Below are 18,410 nucleotides of genomic sequence, written 5' to 3'. Positions count from 1 at the left end.
TTTCAACAGCTTGAAGAGTCAGTACAGTATCACACATCACAATACAATGCCATAAAGTGTGGGCATGTAGTACCTGTAAATCAATTAAATGTTGTTTATTTCCATATGCAAAGAATAAAGCACAATTGTTCATGTAATATTAGCCTCATAACTCCAGGAAGAGGAAATAGTGATGAAATAATCAAGTAAATGAAACGACCGAGACAAATGCTGTTGAACTACTAGTTATTTTATTTAAAAATGTAAAATTCAGTGCAAAGTAATATAGTGCGTTAATGTCTATATCCCTCTTAGGTGGCAAAGTGGCACAAGAATCCTGTGGGGAGAGAAAACAAGAGAAAACATTAATTTAATGTGTGTTAACTAATCAAGGTTCAACAAAGCACTTCAAGTCCTCAAATCCTGAGAGAGAGAGAGAGAGAGAGAGATGGACAGAGAGAGAGAAAGAGAGAGAGAGATCGACAGAGAGAGAGAGAGAGAGAGAGATGGACAGAGAGAGAGAGATGGACAGAGAGAGAGAGCGATGGACAGAGAGAGAGAGAGAGCAAGAGAGAGTGTGGCCTTTCAGATCTCTGCAGTAGGACTACATGCTGGCCATGAGGTTCTCCAGGTGGTACTCCAGGAGGCTGGAGAGCTCAGTGACCAAAGATTCTGGGTTAAAGTACCAGGCCAGCTGCTGCCCAAACATGTCATCAAGCAGAGCCATCAGCCCGCCCTGAAGAGAACACCACACAACACATAGATAATGGCTCTGAGTTACTAGCTTACCAAGAGGAAAGAGACAAGGAGAGTTACTCCCTGTAAAATGTAATTGAAACCCTGTTATTCAGGTCAACTAGGAATAAGGAAGTAAACTATTGACTCTTACATTGAGCAGCAGCAGGTATCTCTCAGCCTTTGGCTCAATGCTGGCAGCAGCGGGCAGGAAGGAGTACAGGAGAGCGTACAGACGCTCCATGAACCCACCAGGGTGCTAAAGGAAACAGAAGAGGAGAGAAGAGAAATTGAAGTGAATTTGCTAATAGAGAGACATCGAAACATGTACCAGTGAGATGCTACTTACCACCATCAGGGACTTCTGAGCTGTCATCAACCCAAACAGCACCAGTTCAAAGAGGACATCTATCAGGTTAACATGATGGATCTAGGACAAGAAAATAGGAATGATTTCAAACAGATCAGATACTGTGATGTATAAAAGACATGCATGTGGTAGAACTCAAAGTGAGACATGAAAGAGTTAATGAACTCACCTTTGCCTCAGCCAGCTCCCTCTCAATGTCAATCTTCTTGGAGGGGTCACTCAGGTAGTCCACAAAGTCATTATAGGCACGGATGAATTCGGACTCGTCCTATCACAAAGCAAAGAGCGTTGATATTAATGAACAGAACACATTTCCCACTGAGGACGCTCTCTTTCCCTTGAATGAATAATGAGTTAGTGAGCTACCATGTGGTGGGCCTGAACCAGTGCGCCCATTAGGACCTTTCCTGCCACAAACAGATGGTTCCTGCTCAGGGTGGAACCAAGCAGTGTCTAGAGAAGAGGGAAGAGTTAGGGTGAGACACCCATCTTCCTCTAGGAGACAGACAAAACAAGAGAAAAAATTTAAGTGGGTCCACTCACAGTGAAGGCCTGGCGCAGGGAGACGAGCCTCAGGGCGATGTCCTCCACTCTCTTGGTGGTAAGGTAGAGGCTGTGGGAGGGAGGGAATGGAGCATGTCAACCATTAGAGTCAATGGGGATACAGCATGGTGATAACTATCCTTCAGCATCTGACAAGCCCAGACTACACAGACATTTAGAGGAACTCACTTTAGCAGAGGAACCTCCCTCTCCTCAGGCAGCAGGTCCTCCTCCCAGCCCTACAACAACAGAACAAACATTCAACATCTGTGACATGACAAACAATGGGTCAATGGATGGATCTTAATGCTACTAGTCTATAGAATGTGTAGCTGTGTGTCTAACATCTGACCTCATAGAGGTTGTGGCCCTCAGGCTCTGGCTCAGTGAACTGCTGATTGGTGGGCGTAGAGACGGAGGCAGCCTCCGACCCCCACGAGGAGGAGAGCAGCCCATCCAGCCCCATGTGGAGAGTGGCGTACACCACCGAGACATCAGTCTGCTGCTCCAAAAACACACACAACACACCTGTTTACCACACACACGTTATTAAAAAACAGAGCAGATCTAATGGAAAAATGCCCAGTAATTGGTATTCTATATACATAGGAAAACGTTTATTTACCTGGTAGCAGCCAAACGTCACGTCCACAGACGTCTCGTGGCGGAGGTGAGACGCATACTGGGTCACCCTGCCAGCCACATACTGACAGAGAGAGACGACATGTTAAGGCCAAATGGAATAAGTGAAGAAAAGCCCAATCTAATACTATTTCAGTAGTATTTACATCTTACCTGGATCCAAGTGACAGACTGCACCTTGGTGGCACAGTAGGGGATGCCCTCTGGACTAAGCCTGGCTGTCTCCTTGGAGATGGCCCACACCAGTTGAGTCTCCAGGCCTCGAACCCTACTCACATGGTGCATCCTCACCACCACCTGCTGTGGAGAGAAACGACAAGTAACATCAACAAAACAACATCAGCCATCGCTGTAACATATTTCCATCTTGATCACATGACTCTGAAGATTAGGACTAGATAGTTACAAAGACACATACCTGGGATCCCCCACGCATGTAGGTGATAATGGGGCTGATGAACTGGAAAGTTCTCCAGGCTTTAGCCACTGGACCGGCATTGTTCTGCACAAGAGGGGGGTGACATTACAGTAAATTCAGGTTAGAAACAGCAAACATTGTAACGGTGATGTGACTGTGTGTGGTTCTCTTACCCTGATCACAACAGGATCACAGTACAGGGGGCTGAACCTAATCGGTATCAGCTGCCAATTACCAGTGGGCTCCTAAAGCAGACAACAAAGATTTTCAGAATGAATATGTGGGATACTTTTCAAACATAAAACCAAAAGCTTTCTGAAAAGTGTACCTCAAGGATAGTCGGCACATCCTCAAGGATGATAGCAGCATCCTGGACATGAAGGATAACTGGCAGCAGTGGCACATCCAACTGGACCTCATCCAGTACAGTTGATTCTAAAAGTAGGAACAGGAAAACAAACAAACAGTTATTAGGACGTAAAACGTAGCGCGCTAGCTAGTACTACTAGCAAAAGTGCATCGCTTAGCAACAATTACTCAAGTTAACGTTACCTTGAAAGTTTGGATGACAGAAATACACAACATTTCACAAATTACATTGTCAATGTTGAATGTGGTAAAATAAGAAGTTTAAAACTCCACGTACCCTCTTCGAAGTCGCTGTCGCTGTCCACCTCCCGACGATCGCGAACCCTGCAAAACGGAAAAAGACAACAAAAACAACCCATAAATGAATTTGAACAACCTGTCGACGCAGAAGGCTGCCGACGTCCTCGCACTCTCTCTGTCAATCTTGAAAAGCACCCAGGCATTTTCCTATCGATGTTTTAATCTCAGGTCTCAAAAATCAGTCAAGTTTGTTGTTGTTGAACAGCAAATTGAAGTTGTTCTTGTTTTCGAACAGAAAACGTTCAATAGAACGCCAATATGTTCTAACGGTTAGATGTCTCATGGCAACGCATATATTTGAAATTGTTGTTTATAAAATTGACAGCTGTGTTGCCATAGAAATGAGTTTGGAACTCCATGGTTACCATTAGAATCCTATACAATTCCTGGTCATCATTCTAATTCCATTGACCCTATTTTGTCACCAGAGGCTTTCCTATGTTGTGTGTGTATAATCTAAAACTTAAAGACCAAATCTATTTTTTAAAGTCACTAGCTAGGTCAATGGCCCATTGAAATGTTTTAGCTTGTTTCATGGAAGTTGTTGTTGAACTTCTGAAAGTCTAGGCTTTGGCTCAGTGGGCTATAAAGTCTTGTGGAGCACAGACAACACGGGATAAAACATATTGACCACATTCAGACAAGGGGGGCAAAGCCACCTCCCACTGAGGTAGGAGAGCACTGAACCATCTGCATAATAATAATCCATACCTCTTTTATAAACAGGATATTATCATTGATTATATCAAAGTGTATGTATGAATAAGTCTGATTGACCTTTATTTATGGCAGGTTCACCTTTTGAAGCCGGATGAGGTTCCCAAAGCGTGCTGCGCACCCACCAAGCTCAGTCCCATCTCTGTACTCTTCTACGACGACAACAACAATGTGATCCTAAAGAAGCATCGCAACATGGTGGTCAAGACCTGTGGATGCCTGTAACATCTGTGGTGGCCCATCTATTCTACATCATTTTAATAAACTTCACTACCATTGTTCCAAAAGATACAAACAGGGTTGATAGCAATAATCTGGCAATATGTGGAAAAATAGTATGTATCTACACTGAACATAAATATAAACTCAACATGCTACAATTTCAACGATTTTACTGAGTTATAGTTCATATAAGGAAATCAGTCAATTAAAATATGTTCTTTAGGCCCTAATCTATGGATTTCACATGACTGGGAATACAGATGTGCATCTGTTGGTAACAGATACCTTTTTAAATGAAGATAGGAGCGTGGATCAGAAAACCAGTCAGTATCTGGTGTGACCACCATTTGCCTCATGCAGCGGGACACATTTAATTTAATATATATATATATATTTTTTAATATAACCTTTATTTAACTAGGCAAGTCAGTTAAGAACAAATTCTTATTTACAATGACGGCCTACCCCGGATGACGCTGGGCCAATTGTGCCCCGCCCTATGGGACTCCCAATCACGGCCGGGTGTGATGCAATTAATCAATCAAATGTATTGATAAAGCCCTTCTTACATCAGCTGATGTCACAAAGTGCTGTACAGAAACCAACCTAAAACCCCAAACAGCAAGCAATGCAGGTGTAAGAAGCACAGTGGCTAGGAAAACCTCCCTAGAAAGGCCAGAACCTAGGAAGAAACCTAGAGAGGTACCAGGGTATGGGGGGTGGCCAGTCCTCTTCTGGCTGTGCCGGGTGGAGAATATAACAGAACATGGCCAAGATGTTCTAATGTTCATAGATTACCAGCAGGGTCAAATAACAATAATAATGCAGCTTGGATTTGAACAAGTGACACCTCTTGCACGACTGACACAGTACCTTAGACCGCTGCGCCACTCGGGAGCCCACATCACCTTAGCATAGAGTTGATCAGGCTGTTGATTGACGCCTGTGGAATGTTGTCCCGCTCCTTTTCGATATTTTTTCCTACAGGTGCTCCCGGACGCTCAGCGCTGCCAGAGTCTTCCTCCTGCCCAGCGCTGCCAGAGAGTCCCGTCTGTCCTGAGCTGCCAGCGTCTCCCGTCTGTCCTGAGCTGCCAGCATCTCCCGTCTGTCCTGAGCTGCCAGAGTCTCCCGTCTGTCCTGAGCTGCCAGCATCTCCCGTCTGTCCTGAGCTGTCAGCGTCTCCCGTCTGTCCTGAGCTGCCAGCATCTCCCGTCTGTCCTGAGCTGCCAGAGTCTCCCGTCTGTCCTGAGCTGCCAGAGTTTCCCGTCTGTCCTGAGCTGCCAGAGTCTCCCGTCTGTCAGCCAGGAGCTGCCAGAGCCGTCAGTCAGCCAGGAGCTGCCAGAGCCGTCAGTCAGCCAGGAGCTGCCAGAGCCGTCAGTCAGCCAGGAGCTGCCACAGCCGTCAGTCAGCCAGGAGCTGCCAGGAGCTGCCAGAGCCGTCAGTCAGCCAGGAGCTGCCAGAATCGCCCTTCACTCCGGAGCTGCCGGAGTCTCCTGCCTGTCCGGTGCTGCCGGAATCTCCCGTCCGTCCGGTGCTGCTGAAATTTCCCGTCCGCTCGGGACCTGTGGCTTGTGTCCCCAGTCCGAGGTCGGCGGCGAGGGTCGCCGCGTTAAAGAGGCCACGGAGGCTGGTGAAGAGGCGGAGAAGGACTATGGTGGAGTGGGGTCCACGTGCCGCGCCAGAGCCGCCACCGCGGACAGACACCCACCCAGACCCTCCCCTACAGGTTTAGGTTTTGCGGCCAGAGTCCGCACTTTTGGGGGGGGGGGGGGGGTACTGTCACGTTCTGACCTTCTTTTATTATGACGTTCTTTTATTATGTCTTTGTTTAGTATGGTCAGGGCGTGAGTTGGGTGGGTTGTCTATGTTGTTCCGTTTTCTATGTTGTGTTTGCGTTTGGCCTGGTATGGTTCTCAGTCCGAGGCAGGTGTTGTTAGTTGTCTCTGATTGAGAATCATACTTAGGTAGCCTTTTCCCACTTGTGTTTCGTGGGTGTTTATTTTCTGTTCTGTGTTTTATTTCACCGTTCAGGACTGTTCATTTGTCATTTTATTGTTTTTGTTTCAGTGTTCACTATTTGTATTAAAAATCAAGATGAACACTTACCACGCTGCACTCTGGTCCTCTCCTTCATACGACAACTGTTACAGTATGCTGTAGAGTTAAGATTTCCCTTCATTGAAACTAAGCGGCCTAGCCAGAACCATGAAACAGCCCCAGACCATTATTTATCTTCCACCAAACTTCACAGTTGGCTCTATGCATTAGGGCAGGTAGAGTGCTCCTGACATCGGCTAAAACCAGATTTGTCCGTCAGACTGCCAGATTTTGAAGCGTGATTCATCACTCCAGAGAACGCATTTTCACTGCTCCAGAGTCCAATGGCTTCAAACTTTACACAACTGCAGCTGACACTTGGCATTGTGAATGGTGATCTTAGGCTTGTGTGCGGTGACTCGGCCATGCAAACCCATTTCATATTGCACCCGATAAACAGTTCTTGTGACGTTGCTTCCAGAGGCAGCATGGAACTCGGTAGTGAGTGTTGCAATCGAGGACACAAGCTCCCGTTTTGTGAGCTTGTGTGGCCTACCACTTAACGGGGCAGGATAGCAGCATGAGAGGGTGTAACATTTCAAGCCGAGGAAAATGTTTTGTGTTTTCTCACAAAGTTTATAGTTTTAGACTGTAGTTGCAATTTGTTTTTTCACAAAAAAATATATCTAACCATACAATGTAGCTATTTTGAATAATTGTGTAATTAATTGAAAATTCAGGTTGCAAAGCAGAAGAAACTCACTGAAATGGAGTCAAAGGTAAACGAGAATGGCAGGTATGGTCGGAGATGGAATCTTCGAATTTATGGAATAGCAGAAAAATCTGATGAGAACATCAAAGCAAGACTGAAGGACATTTGCAGGGCAGTTGTCCCGGAGGAGGAGCGAAATGTTGTTGCAGGTTCTCTGGATGTAGTGCACGATCTGGGTAGGCTGAGAGATGGGGAAAACAACCTGCCACCACGACCAGTGATCATGAGATTCATCTCCAGGACAGTGAGGGACCCCACCCCAACCAATCAACACCCCCCCACGTCAACCATGCCCACACACCATTTAGGCCCCCTCAGATCAGACCTATGCCACTCCTGCCCACCCCATGCACCCCACCCCCGCAAAGAGGGCCTCAACATGGAAGCCACACATACGCCCAGGTAGTGAGCGGGCAAACAGTCCCAACCCCCACTCTCACACTCGCCCAAGCCAATGGCATGTACCAGATGCTCAGCAGGCTCTGCTCACACTTTCTGGCCTGAGGCCAAACCCGACCAACAACATTGGACACTCTATGGAACAAAAAGCATTCACTATATCATCCTGGAATATCCAAGGCCTGAGGTCATCTGCCTTTGGCATGAAGAGCAGAAACCCGGACTTCACCAAAGAAATCGGTAACACAGACATTGTCATCCTGCAAGAAACCTGGTATAGAGGAGACAGACCCACTGGTTGCCCTCTAGGTTACAGAGAGCTGGTAGTCCCATCCACCAAACTACCAGGTGTGAAACAGGGAAGGGACTCAGGGGGTATGCTAATTTGGTATAGAGCAGACCTAACTCACTTCATTAAATTAATCAAAACAGGAACATTCTACATTTGGCTAGAAATTCAAAAGGAAATTATCCTAACAGAGAAAAATGTCCTCCTGTGTGCTACCTATATCCCCCCACTAGAATCCCCATATTTTAATGAAGACAGCTTCTCCATCCTGGAGGGCGAAATCAATCATTTCCAGGCCCAGGGACATGTACTAGTCTGTGGCGACCTAAATGCCAGAACCGGACAAGAACCTGACACCCTCAGCACACAGGGGGACAAACATCTGCCTGGAGGTGACATCATCACCTCCCACATATGCCCCCCTAGGCACAACTATGACAACATAACCAACAAAAACGGGTCACAACTCCTGCAGCTCTGTCGCACGCTGGGTATGTACATAGTCAACGGTAGGCTTCGAGGGGACTCCTATGGTAGGTACACCTATAGCTCATCTCTTGGCAGTAGTACTGTAGACTACTTTATCACTGACCTCAACCCAGAATCTCTCAGAGCGTTCACAGTAAGCCCACTGACACCCCTATCAGACCACAGCAAAATCACAGTCTACTTAAACAGAGCAATACTCAATCATGAGGCATCAAAGCCAAAGGAACTGAGTAACATTAAGAAATGCTATAGATGGAAGGAATGCAGTTTGGAAACCTACCAAAAAACAATTAGGCAACAACAAATTCAATCCCTTTTAGACAATTTCCTGGGTAAAACGTTCCACTGTAATAGTGAAGGTGTAAACCTGGCAGTAGAAAATCTTAACAGTATATTTGACCTCTCAGCTTCCCTATCAAATCTAAAAATATCAAATAGAAAACCGAAGAAAATTAACAATAATGACAAATGGTTTGATGAAGAATGCAAAAATCTAAGAAAGAAATTGAGAAACCTGTCCAACCAAAAACATAGAGACCCGGAAAACCTGAGTCTACGCCTTCACTATGGTGAATCACTAAAACAATACAGAAATACACTACGGAAAAAGAAGGAACAGCATGTCAGAAATCAGCTCAATGCAATTGAAGAATCCATAGACTCTAACCACTTCTGGGAAAATTGGAAAACACTAAACAAACAACAACACGAAGAATTATCTATCCAAAATGGAGATGTATGGGTAAACCACTTCTCCAATCTTTTTGGTTCTATAACAAAGAACAAAGAGCAAAAACATATACATGATCAAATACAGATCTTAGAATCAACTATTAAAGACTACCAGAACCCACTGGATTCTCCAATTACATTGAATGAGTTACAGGACAAAATAAAAACCCTTCAACCCAAAAAGGCCTGTGGTGTCGATGGTATCCTCAATGAAATGATCAAATATACAGACAACAAATTCCAATTGGCTATACTAAAACTCTTTAACATCATACTTAGCTCTGGCATCTTCCCCAATATTTGGAACCAAGGACTGATCACCCCAATCCACAAAAGTGGAGACAAATTTGACCCCAATAACTACCGTGGAATATGTGTAAACAGTAACCTTGGGAAAATCCTCTGCATTATTATTAACAGCAGACTCGTACATTTCCTCAATGAAAACAATGTACTGAGCAAATGTCAAATTGGCTTTTACCAAATTACCGTACAACAGACCATGTATTCACCCTGCACACCCTAATTGACAACCAAACAAACCAAAACAAAGGCAAAGTATTCTCATGCTTTGTTGATTTCAAAAAAGCCTTCGACTCAATCTGGCATGAGGGTCTGCTATACAAACTGATGGAAAGTGGTGTTGGGGGTAAAACATACGACATTATAAAATCCATGTACACAAACAACAAGTGTGCGGTTAAAATTGGCAAAAAACACACACATTTCTTCACACAGGGTCGTGGGGTTAGACAGGGATGCAGCTTAAGCCCCACCCTCTTCAACATATATATCAACGAATTGGCGCGGGCACTAGAAAAGTCTGCAGCACCCGGCCTCCCCTGCTAGAATCCGAAGTCAAATGTCTGCTGTTTGCTGATGATCTGGTGCTTCTGTCACCAACCAAGGAGGGCCTACAGCAGCACCTAGATCTTATGCACAGATTCTGTCAGACCTGGGCCCTGACAGTAAATCTCAGTAAGACCAAAATAATGGTGTTCCAAAAAAGGTCCAGTCACCAGGACCACAAATACAAATTCCATCTAGACACTGTTGCCCTAGAGCACACAAAAAACGATACATACCTTGGCCTAAACATCAGCGCCACAGGTAACTTCCACAAAGCTGTGAACGATCTGAGAGACAAGGCAAGAAGGGCATTCTATGCCATCAAAAGAAACATAAATTTCAACATACCAATTAGGATTTGGCTAAAAATACTTGAATCAGTCATAGAGCCCATTGCCTTTTATGGTTGTGAGGTCTGGGGTCCGCTCACCAACCAAGACTTCACAAAATGGGACAAACACCAAATTGAGACTCTGCACGCAGAATTCTGCAAAAATATCCTCCGTGTACAACGTAAAACACCAAATAATGCATGCAGAGCAGAATTAGGCCGATACCCACTAATTATCAAAATCCAGAAAAGAGCCGTTAAATTCTACAACCACCTAAAAGGAAGCGATTCACAAACCTTCCATAACAAAGCCATCACCTACAGAGAGATGAACCTGGAGAAGAGTCCCATAAGCAAGCTGGTCCTGGGGCTCTGTTCACAAACACACCCTACAGAGCCCCAGGACAACAGCACAATTAGACCCAACCAAATCATGAGAAAACAAAAAGATAATTACTTAACACATTGGAAAGAATTAACAAAAAGACAGAGCAAACTAGAATGCTATTTGGCCCTACACAGAGAGTACACAGCGGCAGAATACCTGACCACTGTGACTGACCCAAAATTAAGGAAAGCTTTGACTATGTACAGACTCAGTGAGCATAGCCTTGCTATTGAGAAAGGCCGCCGTAGGCAGACATGGCTCTCAAGAGAAGACAGGCTATGTGCTCACTGCCCACAAAATGAGGTGGAAACTGAGCTGCACTTCCTAACCTCCTGCCCAATGTATGACCATATTAGAGAGACATATTTCCCCCAGATTACACAGATCCACAAAGAATTCGAAAACAAATCCAATTTTGAAAAACTCCCATATCTTTTGGGTGAAATTCCACAGTGTGCCATCACAGCAGCAATATTTGTGACCTGTTGCCACAAGAAAAGGGCAACCAGTGAAGAACAAACACCATTGTAAATACAACCCATATTTATGCTTATTCATTTTATCTTGTGTCCTTTAACTATTTGTACATTGTATATATATATATAATATGACATTTGTAATGTCTTTACTGTTTTGAAAATTCTGTATGTGTAATGTTTACTGTTAATTTTTGTTGTTTTTCACTTTATATATATTCACTTTGTATGTTGTCTACCTCACTTGCTTTGGCAATGTTAACACATGTTTCCCATGCCAATAAAGCCCTTGAATTGAATTGAATTGAAAGAATATGACATCATAAAGGGAATAATGGATTGTACTAAAAAAACTGAACTAACTAATCAGGAATTACTGGAGCTATCATCACGACAAATGCAGTTTGGCTGTTTCTACAAGGAAAAGGCCCGGGGAGCGTTTGTAAGATCAAGACGAAAATGGATGGAAGAGGGAGAGAAAAATACAAAATATTTCTTTAATTTAGAAAAAAGGGTAGGCGAAAAAACTTGCATATGTAAATTAATGATTAATAATACTACCAGTGAAAATCCAAAAGAAATCTCTCAGCATGTTACCCAGTTTTATCAGAATCTGTATACATTTAGCCCAATCAACTTCCAATGTGGATCTTTTCTTAGACAATGTAGCAAACATTGCTAAGAAGATAGAAATTGATTTCAGGGATTTTTGTGATGAGTTATCTGAAGTTGAGATAAAAGACTGTATTAAAAGCCTTAAGGACAATAGGTCCCCTGGAAATGATGGTTTAATAAGCAAGTTTTAGAAAGCATTCGATGATAAATTGATTCCTTTCATTCTTGCTATGTTTCAAGAATCAATAGAAAAAGGGGAGTTACTGAGGACTTTGAAAATTAATATTTGTGTCATTCTCAAAACTTTTGGCCACGACTGGACACATTATTCCACCCTCTGGGTTCCTGCATGAACACCACAAACCACGCTATGATCCAACTAGTGGTCAGTATGCACTACTACACCCTCTCTCACATGAACAATAACATTGGTTTCAGTAGAGTACAGATAGTGAGAAGTTACATTCAAGACTGAAGTGGTCGACTTTATACTATATGCCTGCTCTTTAAATGACAGACTGACCAGGTAAAACTATGATCCCTTATTGATGTCACTTGTTAAACCAACTTCAATTAGTGTAGATGAAGGAGACAGGTTAAATAATGATGTTTAAGCATTGAAACAATTGAGATATGGATTGTGTATGTGTGCCATTAAGACTAAATATGTAAGTGCCTTTGAACAGGGTATGGTAGTAGGTGTATCAAGAATGGTCCACCACCCAAAAGACATTGAATGAATTTGACACAACTGTGGGAAGCATTGGGAGTCAACATGGGCCAGCATCCCTGTGGAACACTTTCAACAGCTTGAAGAGTCAGTACAGTATCACACATCACAATACAATGCCATAAAGTGTGGGCATGTAGTACCTGTAAATCAATTAAATGTTGTTTATTTCCATATGCAAAGAATAAAGCACAATTGTTCATGTAATATTAGCCTCATAACTCCAGGAAGAGGAAATAGTGATGAAATAATCAAGTAAATGAAACGACCGAGACAAATGCTGTTGAACTACTAGTTATTTTATTTAAAAATGTAAAATTCAGTGCAAAGTAATATAGTGCGTTAATGTCTATATCCCTCTTAGGTGGCAAAGTGGCACAAGAATCCTGTGGGGAGAGAAAACAAGAGAAAACATTAATTTAATGTGTGTTAACTAATCAAGGTTCAACAAAGCACTTCAAGTCCTCAAATCCTGAGAGAGAGAGAGAGAGAGAGAGATGGACAGAGAGAGAGAAAGAGAGAGAGAGATCGACAGAGAGAGAGAGAGAGAGAGAGATGGACAGAGAGAGAGAGATGGACAGAGAGAGAGAGAGCGATGGACAGAGAGAGAGAGAGAGCAAGAGAGAGTGTGGCCTTTCAGATCTCTGCAGTAGGACTACATGCTGGCCATGAGGTTCTCCAGGTGGTACTCCAGGAGGCTGGAGAGCTCAGTGACCAAAGATTCTGGGTTAAAGTACCAGGCCAGCTGCTGCCCAAACATGTCATCAAGCAGAGCCATCAGCCCGCCCTGAAGAGAACACCACACAACACATAGATAATGGCTCTGAGTTACTAGCTTACCAAGAGGAAAGAGACAAGGAGAGTTACTCCCTGTAAAATGTAATTGAAACCCTGTTATTCAGGTCAACTAGGAATAAGGAAGTAAACTATTGACTCTTACATTGAGCAGCAGCAGGTATCTCTCAGCCTTTGGCTCAATGCTGGCAGCAGCGGGCAGGAAGGAGTACAGGAGAGCGTACAGACGCTCCATGAACCCACCAGGGTGCTAAAGGAAACAGAAGAGGAGAGAAGAGAAATTGAAGTGAATTTGCTAATAGAGAGACATCGAAACATGTACCAGTGAGATGCTACTTACCACCATCAGGGACTTCTGAGCTGTCATCAACCCAAACAGCACCAGTTCAAAGAGGACATCTATCAGGTTAACATGATGGATCTAGGACAAGAAAATAGGAATGATTTCAAACAGATCAGATACTGTGATGTATAAAAGACATGCATGTGGTAGAACTCAAAGTGAGACATGAAAGAGTTAATGAACTCACCTTTGCCTCAGCCAGCTCCCTCTCAATGTCAATCTTCTTGGAGGGGTCACTCAGGTAGTCCACAAAGTCATTATAGGCACGGATGAATTCGGACTCGTCCTATCACAAAGCAAAGAGCGTTGATATTAATGAACAGAACACATTTCCCACTGAGGACGCTCTCTTTCCCTTGAATGAATAATGAGTTAGTGAGCTACCATGTGGTGGGCCTGAACCAGTGCGCCCATTAGGACCTTTCCTGCCACAAACAGATGGTTCCTGCTCAGGGTGGAACCAAGCAGTGTCTAGAGAAGAGGGAAGAGTTAGGGTGAGACACCCATCTTCCTCTAGGAGACAGACAAAACAAGAGAAAAAATTTAAGTGGGTCCACTCACAGTGAAGGCCTGGCGCAGGGAGACGAGCCTCAGGGCGATGTCCTCCACTCTCTTGGTGGTAAGGTAGAGGCTGTGGGAGGGAGGGAATGGAGCATGTCAACCATTAGAGTCAATGGGGATACAGCATGGTGATAACTATCCTTCAGCATCTGACAAGCCCAGACTACACAGACATTTAGAGGAACTCACTTTAGCAGAGGAACCTCCCCCTCTCCTCAGGCAGCAGGTCCTCCTCCCAGCCCTACAACAACAGAACAAACATTCAACATCTGTGACATGACAAACAATGGGTCAATGGATGGATCTTAATGCTACTAGTCTATAGAATGTGTAGCTGTGTGTCTAACATCTGACCTCATAGAGGTTGTGGCCCTCAGGCTCTGGCTCAGTGAACTGCTGATTGGTGGGCGTAGAGACGGAGGCAGCCTCCGACCCCCACGAGGAGGAGAGCAGCCCATCCAGCCCCATGTGGAGAGTGGCGTACACCACCGAGACATCAGTCTGCTGCTCCAAAACACACACAACACACCTGTTTACCACACACACGTTATTAAAAAACAGAGCAGATCTAATGGAAAAATGCCCAGTAATTGGTATTCTATATACATAGGAAAACGTTTATTTACCTGGTAGCAGCCAAACGTCACGTCCACAGACGTCTCGTGGCGGAGGTGAGACGCATACTGGGTCACCCTGCCAGCCACATACTGACAGAGAGAGACGACATGTTAAGGCCAAATGGAATAAGTGAAGAAAAGCCCAATCTAATACTATTTCAGTAGTATTTACATCTTACCTGGATCCAAGTGACAGACTGCACCTTGGTGGCACAGTAGGGGATGCCCTCTGGACTAAGCCTGGCTGTCTCCTTGGAGATGGCCCACACCAGTTGAGTCTCCAGGCCTCGAACCCTACTCACATGGTGCATCCTCACCACCACCTGCTGTGGAGAGAAACGACAAGTAACATCAACAAAACAACATCAGCCATCGCTGTAACATATTTCCATCTTGATCACATGACTCTGAAGATTAGGACTAGATAGTTACAAAGACACATACCTGGGATCCCCCACGCATGTAGGTGATAATGGGGCTGATGAACTGGAAAGTTCTCCAGGCTTTAGCCACTGGACCGGCATTGTTCTGCACAAGAGGGGGGTGACATTACAGTAAATTCAGGTTAGAAACAGCAAACATTGTAACGGTGATGTGACTGTGTGTGGTTCTCTTACCCTGATCACAACAGGATCACAGTACAGGGGCTGAACCTAATCGGTATCAGCTGCCAATTACCAGTGGGCTCCTAAAGCAGACAACAAAGATTTTCAGAATGAATATGTGGGATACTTTTCAAACATAAAACCAAAAGCTTTCTGAAAAGTGTACCTCAAGGATAGTCGGCACATCCTCAAGGATGATAGCAGCATCCTGGACATGAAGGATAACTGGCAGCAGTGGCACATCCAACTGGACCTCATCCAGTACAGTTGATTCTAAAAGTAGGAACAGGAAAACAAACAAACAGTTATTAGGACGTAAAACGTAGCGCGCTAGCTAGTACTACTAGCAAAAGTGCATCGCTTAGCAACAATTACTCAAGTTAACGTTACCTTGAAAGTTTGGATGACAGAAATACACAACATTTCACAAATTACATTGTCAATGTTGAATGTGGTAAAATAAGAAGTTTAAAACTCCACGTACCCTCTTCGAAGTCGCTGTCGCTGTCCACCTCCCGACGATCGCGAACCCTGCAAAACGGAAAAAGACAACAAAAACAACCCATAAATGAATTTGAACAACCTGTCGACGCAGAAGGCTGCCGACGTCCTCGCACTCTCTCTGTCAATCTTGAAAAGCACCCAGGCATTTTCCTATCGATGTTTTAATCTCAGGTCTCAAAAATCAGTCAAGTTTGTTGTTGTTGAACAGCAAATTGAAGTTGTTCTTGTTTTCGAACAGAAAACGTTCAATAGAACGCCAATATGTTCTAACGGTTAGATGTCTCATGGCAACGCATATATTTGAAATTGTTGTTTATAAAATTGACAGCTGTGTTGCCATAGAAATGAGTTTGGAACTCCATGGTTACCATTAGAATCCTATACAATTCCTGGTCATCATTCTAATTCCATTGACCCTATTTTGTCACCAGAGGCTTTCCTATGTTGTGTGTGTATAATCTAAAACTTAAAGACCAAATCTATTTTTTAAAGTCACTAGCTAGGTCAATGGCCCATTGAAATGTTTTAGCTTGTTTCATGGAAGTTGTTGTTGAACTTCTGAAAGTCTAGGCTTTGGCTCAGTGGGCTATAAAGTCTTGTGGAGCACAGACAACACGGGATAAAACATATTGACCACATTCAGACAAGGGGGGCAAAGCCACCTCCCACTGAGGTAGGAGAGCACTGAACCATCTGCATAATAATAATCCATACCTCTTTTATAAACAGGATATTATCATTGATTATATCAAAGTGTATGTATGAATAAGTCTGATTGACCTTTATTTATGGCAGGTTCACCTTTTGAAGCCGGATGAGGTTCCCAAAGCGTGCTGCGCACCCACCAAGCTCAGTCCCATCTCTGTACTCTTCTACGACGACAACAACAATGTGATCCTAAAGAAGCATCGCAACATGGTGGTCAAGACCTGTGGATGCCTGTAACATCTGTGGTGGCCCATCTATTCTACATCATTTTAATAAACTTCACTACCATTGTTCCAAAAGATACAAACAGGGTTGATAGCAATAATCTGGCAATATGTGGAAAAATAGTATGTATCTACACTGAACATAAATATAAACTCAACATGCTACAATTTCAACGATTTTACTGAGTTATAGTTCATATAAGGAAATCAGTCAATTAAAATATGTTCTTTAGGCCCTAATCTATGGATTTCACATGACTGGGAATACAGATGTGCATCTGTTGGTAACAGATACCTTTTTAAATGAAGATAGGAGCGTGGATCAGAAAACCAGTCAGTATCTGGTGTAACCACCATTTGCCTCATGCAGCGGGACACATTTAATTGAATATATATATATATATTTTTTAATATAACCTTTATTTAACTAGGCAAGTCAGTTAAGAACAAATTCTTATTTACAATGACGGCCTACCCCGGATGACGCTGGGCCAATTGTGCCCCGCCCTATGGGACTCCCAATCACGGCCGGGTGTGATGCAATTAATCAATCAAATGTATTGATAAAGCCCTTCTTACATCAGCTGATGTCACAAAGTGCTGTACAGAAACCAACCTAAAACCCCAAACAGCAAGCAATGCAGGTGTAAGAAGCACAGTGGCTAGGAAAACCTCCCTAGAAAGGCCAGAACCTAGGAAGAAACCTAGAGAGGTACCAGGGTATGGGGGGTGGCCAGTCCTCTTCTGGCTGTGCCGGGTGGAGAATATAACAGAACATGGCCAAGATGTTCTAATGTTCATAGATTACCAGCAGGGTCAAATAACAATAATAATGCAGCTTGGATTTGAACAAGTGACACCTCTTGCACGACTGACACAGTACCTTAGACCGCTGCGCCACTCGGGAGCCCACATCACCTTAGCATAGAGTTGATCAGGCTGTTGATTGACGCCTGTGGAATGTTGTCCCGCTCCTTTTCGATATTTTTCCTACAGGTGCTCCCGGACGCTCAGCGCTGCCAGAGTCTTCCTCCTGCCCAGCGCTGCCAGAGAGTCCCGTCTGTCCTGAGCTGCCAGCATCTCCCGTCTGTCCTGAGCTGCCAGAGTCTCCCGTCTGTCCTGAGCTGCCAGCATCTCCCGTCTGTCCTGAGCTGCCAGCGTCTCCCGTCTGTCCTGAGCTGCCAGCATCTCCCGTCTTTCCTGAGCTGCCAGAGTCTCCCGTCTGTCCTGAGCTGCCAGAGTTTCCCGTCTGTCCTGAGCTGCCAGAGTCTCCCGTCTGTCAGCCAGGAGCTGCCAGAGCCGTCAGTCAGCCAGGAGCTGCCAGAGCCGTCAGTCAGCCAGGAGCTGCCAGAGCCGTCAGTCAGCCAGGAGCTGCCCAGCCGTCAGTCAGCCAGGAGCTGCCAGGAGCTGCCAGAGCCGTCAGTCAGCCAGGAGCTGCCAGAATCGCCCTTCACTCCGGAGCTGCCGGAGTCTCCTGCCTGTCCGGTGCTGCCGGAATCTCCCGTCCGTCCGGTGCTGCTGAAATTTCCCGTCCGCTCGGGACCTGTGGCTTGTGTCCCCAGTCCGAGGTCGGCGGCGAGGGTCGCCGCGTTAAAGAGGCCACGGAGGCTGGTGAAGAGGCGGAGAAGGACTATGGTGGAGTGGGGTCCAC

General features: G+C 44.6%; 2 protein-coding genes and 1 long non-coding RNA gene across 4 annotated transcripts; all 3 read right to left on the bottom strand.

Annotated features, from left to right (window-relative positions):
• Positions 1 to 515: 515 nt before the first annotated feature.
• Positions 516 to 3,878, bottom strand: LOC135572338 (uncharacterized). Of its 2 annotated transcripts, XM_065020045.1 has the most exons (14): positions 3,334 to 3,878; positions 3,016 to 3,122; positions 2,861 to 2,932; positions 2,688 to 2,771; positions 2,423 to 2,569; positions 2,253 to 2,333; positions 1,980 to 2,129; positions 1,817 to 1,866; positions 1,628 to 1,697; positions 1,451 to 1,537; positions 1,254 to 1,352; positions 1,064 to 1,144; positions 869 to 973; positions 516 to 715 (listed from the first exon to the last, which is right to left on the bottom strand). In XM_065020045.1, exons 1-14 carry the CDS (start codon positions 3,497 to 3,499, stop codon positions 584 to 586), a joined length of 1,431 nt encoding a protein of 476 aa, XP_064876117.1. In that variant the 5' UTR covers positions 3,500 to 3,878; the 3' UTR covers positions 516 to 583. The 2 variants fall into 2 exon arrangements, with proteins under 2 accessions (XP_064876117.1, XP_064876118.1); XM_065020046.1 differs by lacking the exon at positions 1,451 to 1,537 and having other exon boundaries at positions 3,334 to 3,875.
• Positions 3,879 to 12,708: 8,830 nt separating this feature from the next.
• Positions 12,709 to 15,180, bottom strand: LOC135572374 (uncharacterized). Its single transcript, XM_065020066.1, has 11 exons — positions 15,163 to 15,180; positions 14,898 to 15,044; positions 14,728 to 14,808; positions 14,456 to 14,605; positions 14,291 to 14,310; positions 14,102 to 14,171; positions 13,925 to 14,011; positions 13,728 to 13,826; positions 13,538 to 13,618; positions 13,343 to 13,447; positions 12,709 to 13,189 (listed from the first exon to the last, which is right to left on the bottom strand). Exons 1-11 carry the CDS (start codon positions 15,178 to 15,180, stop codon positions 13,058 to 13,060), a joined length of 990 nt encoding a protein of 329 aa, XP_064876138.1. The 3' UTR covers positions 12,709 to 13,057.
• A 181-nt stretch (positions 15,181 to 15,361) lies between these two features.
• On the bottom strand, positions 15,362 to 16,353 carry LOC135572337 (uncharacterized). The gene is made up of 3 exons (XR_010464220.1): positions 15,808 to 16,353; positions 15,490 to 15,596; positions 15,362 to 15,406 (listed from the first exon to the last, which is right to left on the bottom strand). It is a non-coding gene; the product is annotated as an uncharacterized LOC135572337 (long non-coding RNA).
• Positions 16,354 to 18,410: the final 2,057 nt, after the last annotated feature.

The sequence above is a fragment of the Oncorhynchus nerka genome, linkage group LG7 (assembly GCF_034236695.1).
Source record: "Oncorhynchus nerka isolate Pitt River linkage group LG7, Oner_Uvic_2.0, whole genome shotgun sequence".
In the NCBI taxonomy this organism is placed as follows: domain Eukaryota; kingdom Metazoa; phylum Chordata; class Actinopteri; order Salmoniformes; family Salmonidae; genus Oncorhynchus; species Oncorhynchus nerka.
Note: the sequence above shows the minus strand (reverse complement) of the source record. Positions and strands in the feature narration are given on the sequence as shown.

Coding starts and splice junctions, on each gene's coding strand:
- LOC135572338 (XM_065020045.1), bottom strand. CDS start 3,499: ATGCCTGGGTGCTTTTCAAGATTGACAGAGAGAGTGCGAGGACGTCGG. Junction 2,570..2,687: donor ACATGCGTGGGGGATCCCAG/GTATGTGTCTTT, acceptor TTCTCTCCACAG/CAGGTGGTGGTGAGGATGCA. Junction 2,130..2,252: donor TGACGTTTGGCTGCTACCAG/GTAAATAAACGT, acceptor TTTTTGGAGCAG/CAGACTGATGTCTCGGTGGT.
- LOC135572374 (XM_065020066.1), bottom strand. Junction 14,172..14,290: donor GGGGAGGTTCCTCTGCTAAA/GTGAGTTCCTCT, acceptor TCCCTCCCACAG/CCTCTACCTTACCACCAAGA. Junction 13,827..13,924: donor TGGTTCAGGCCCACCACATG/GTAGCTCACTAA, acceptor GCTTTGTGATAG/GACGAGTCCGAATTCATCCG.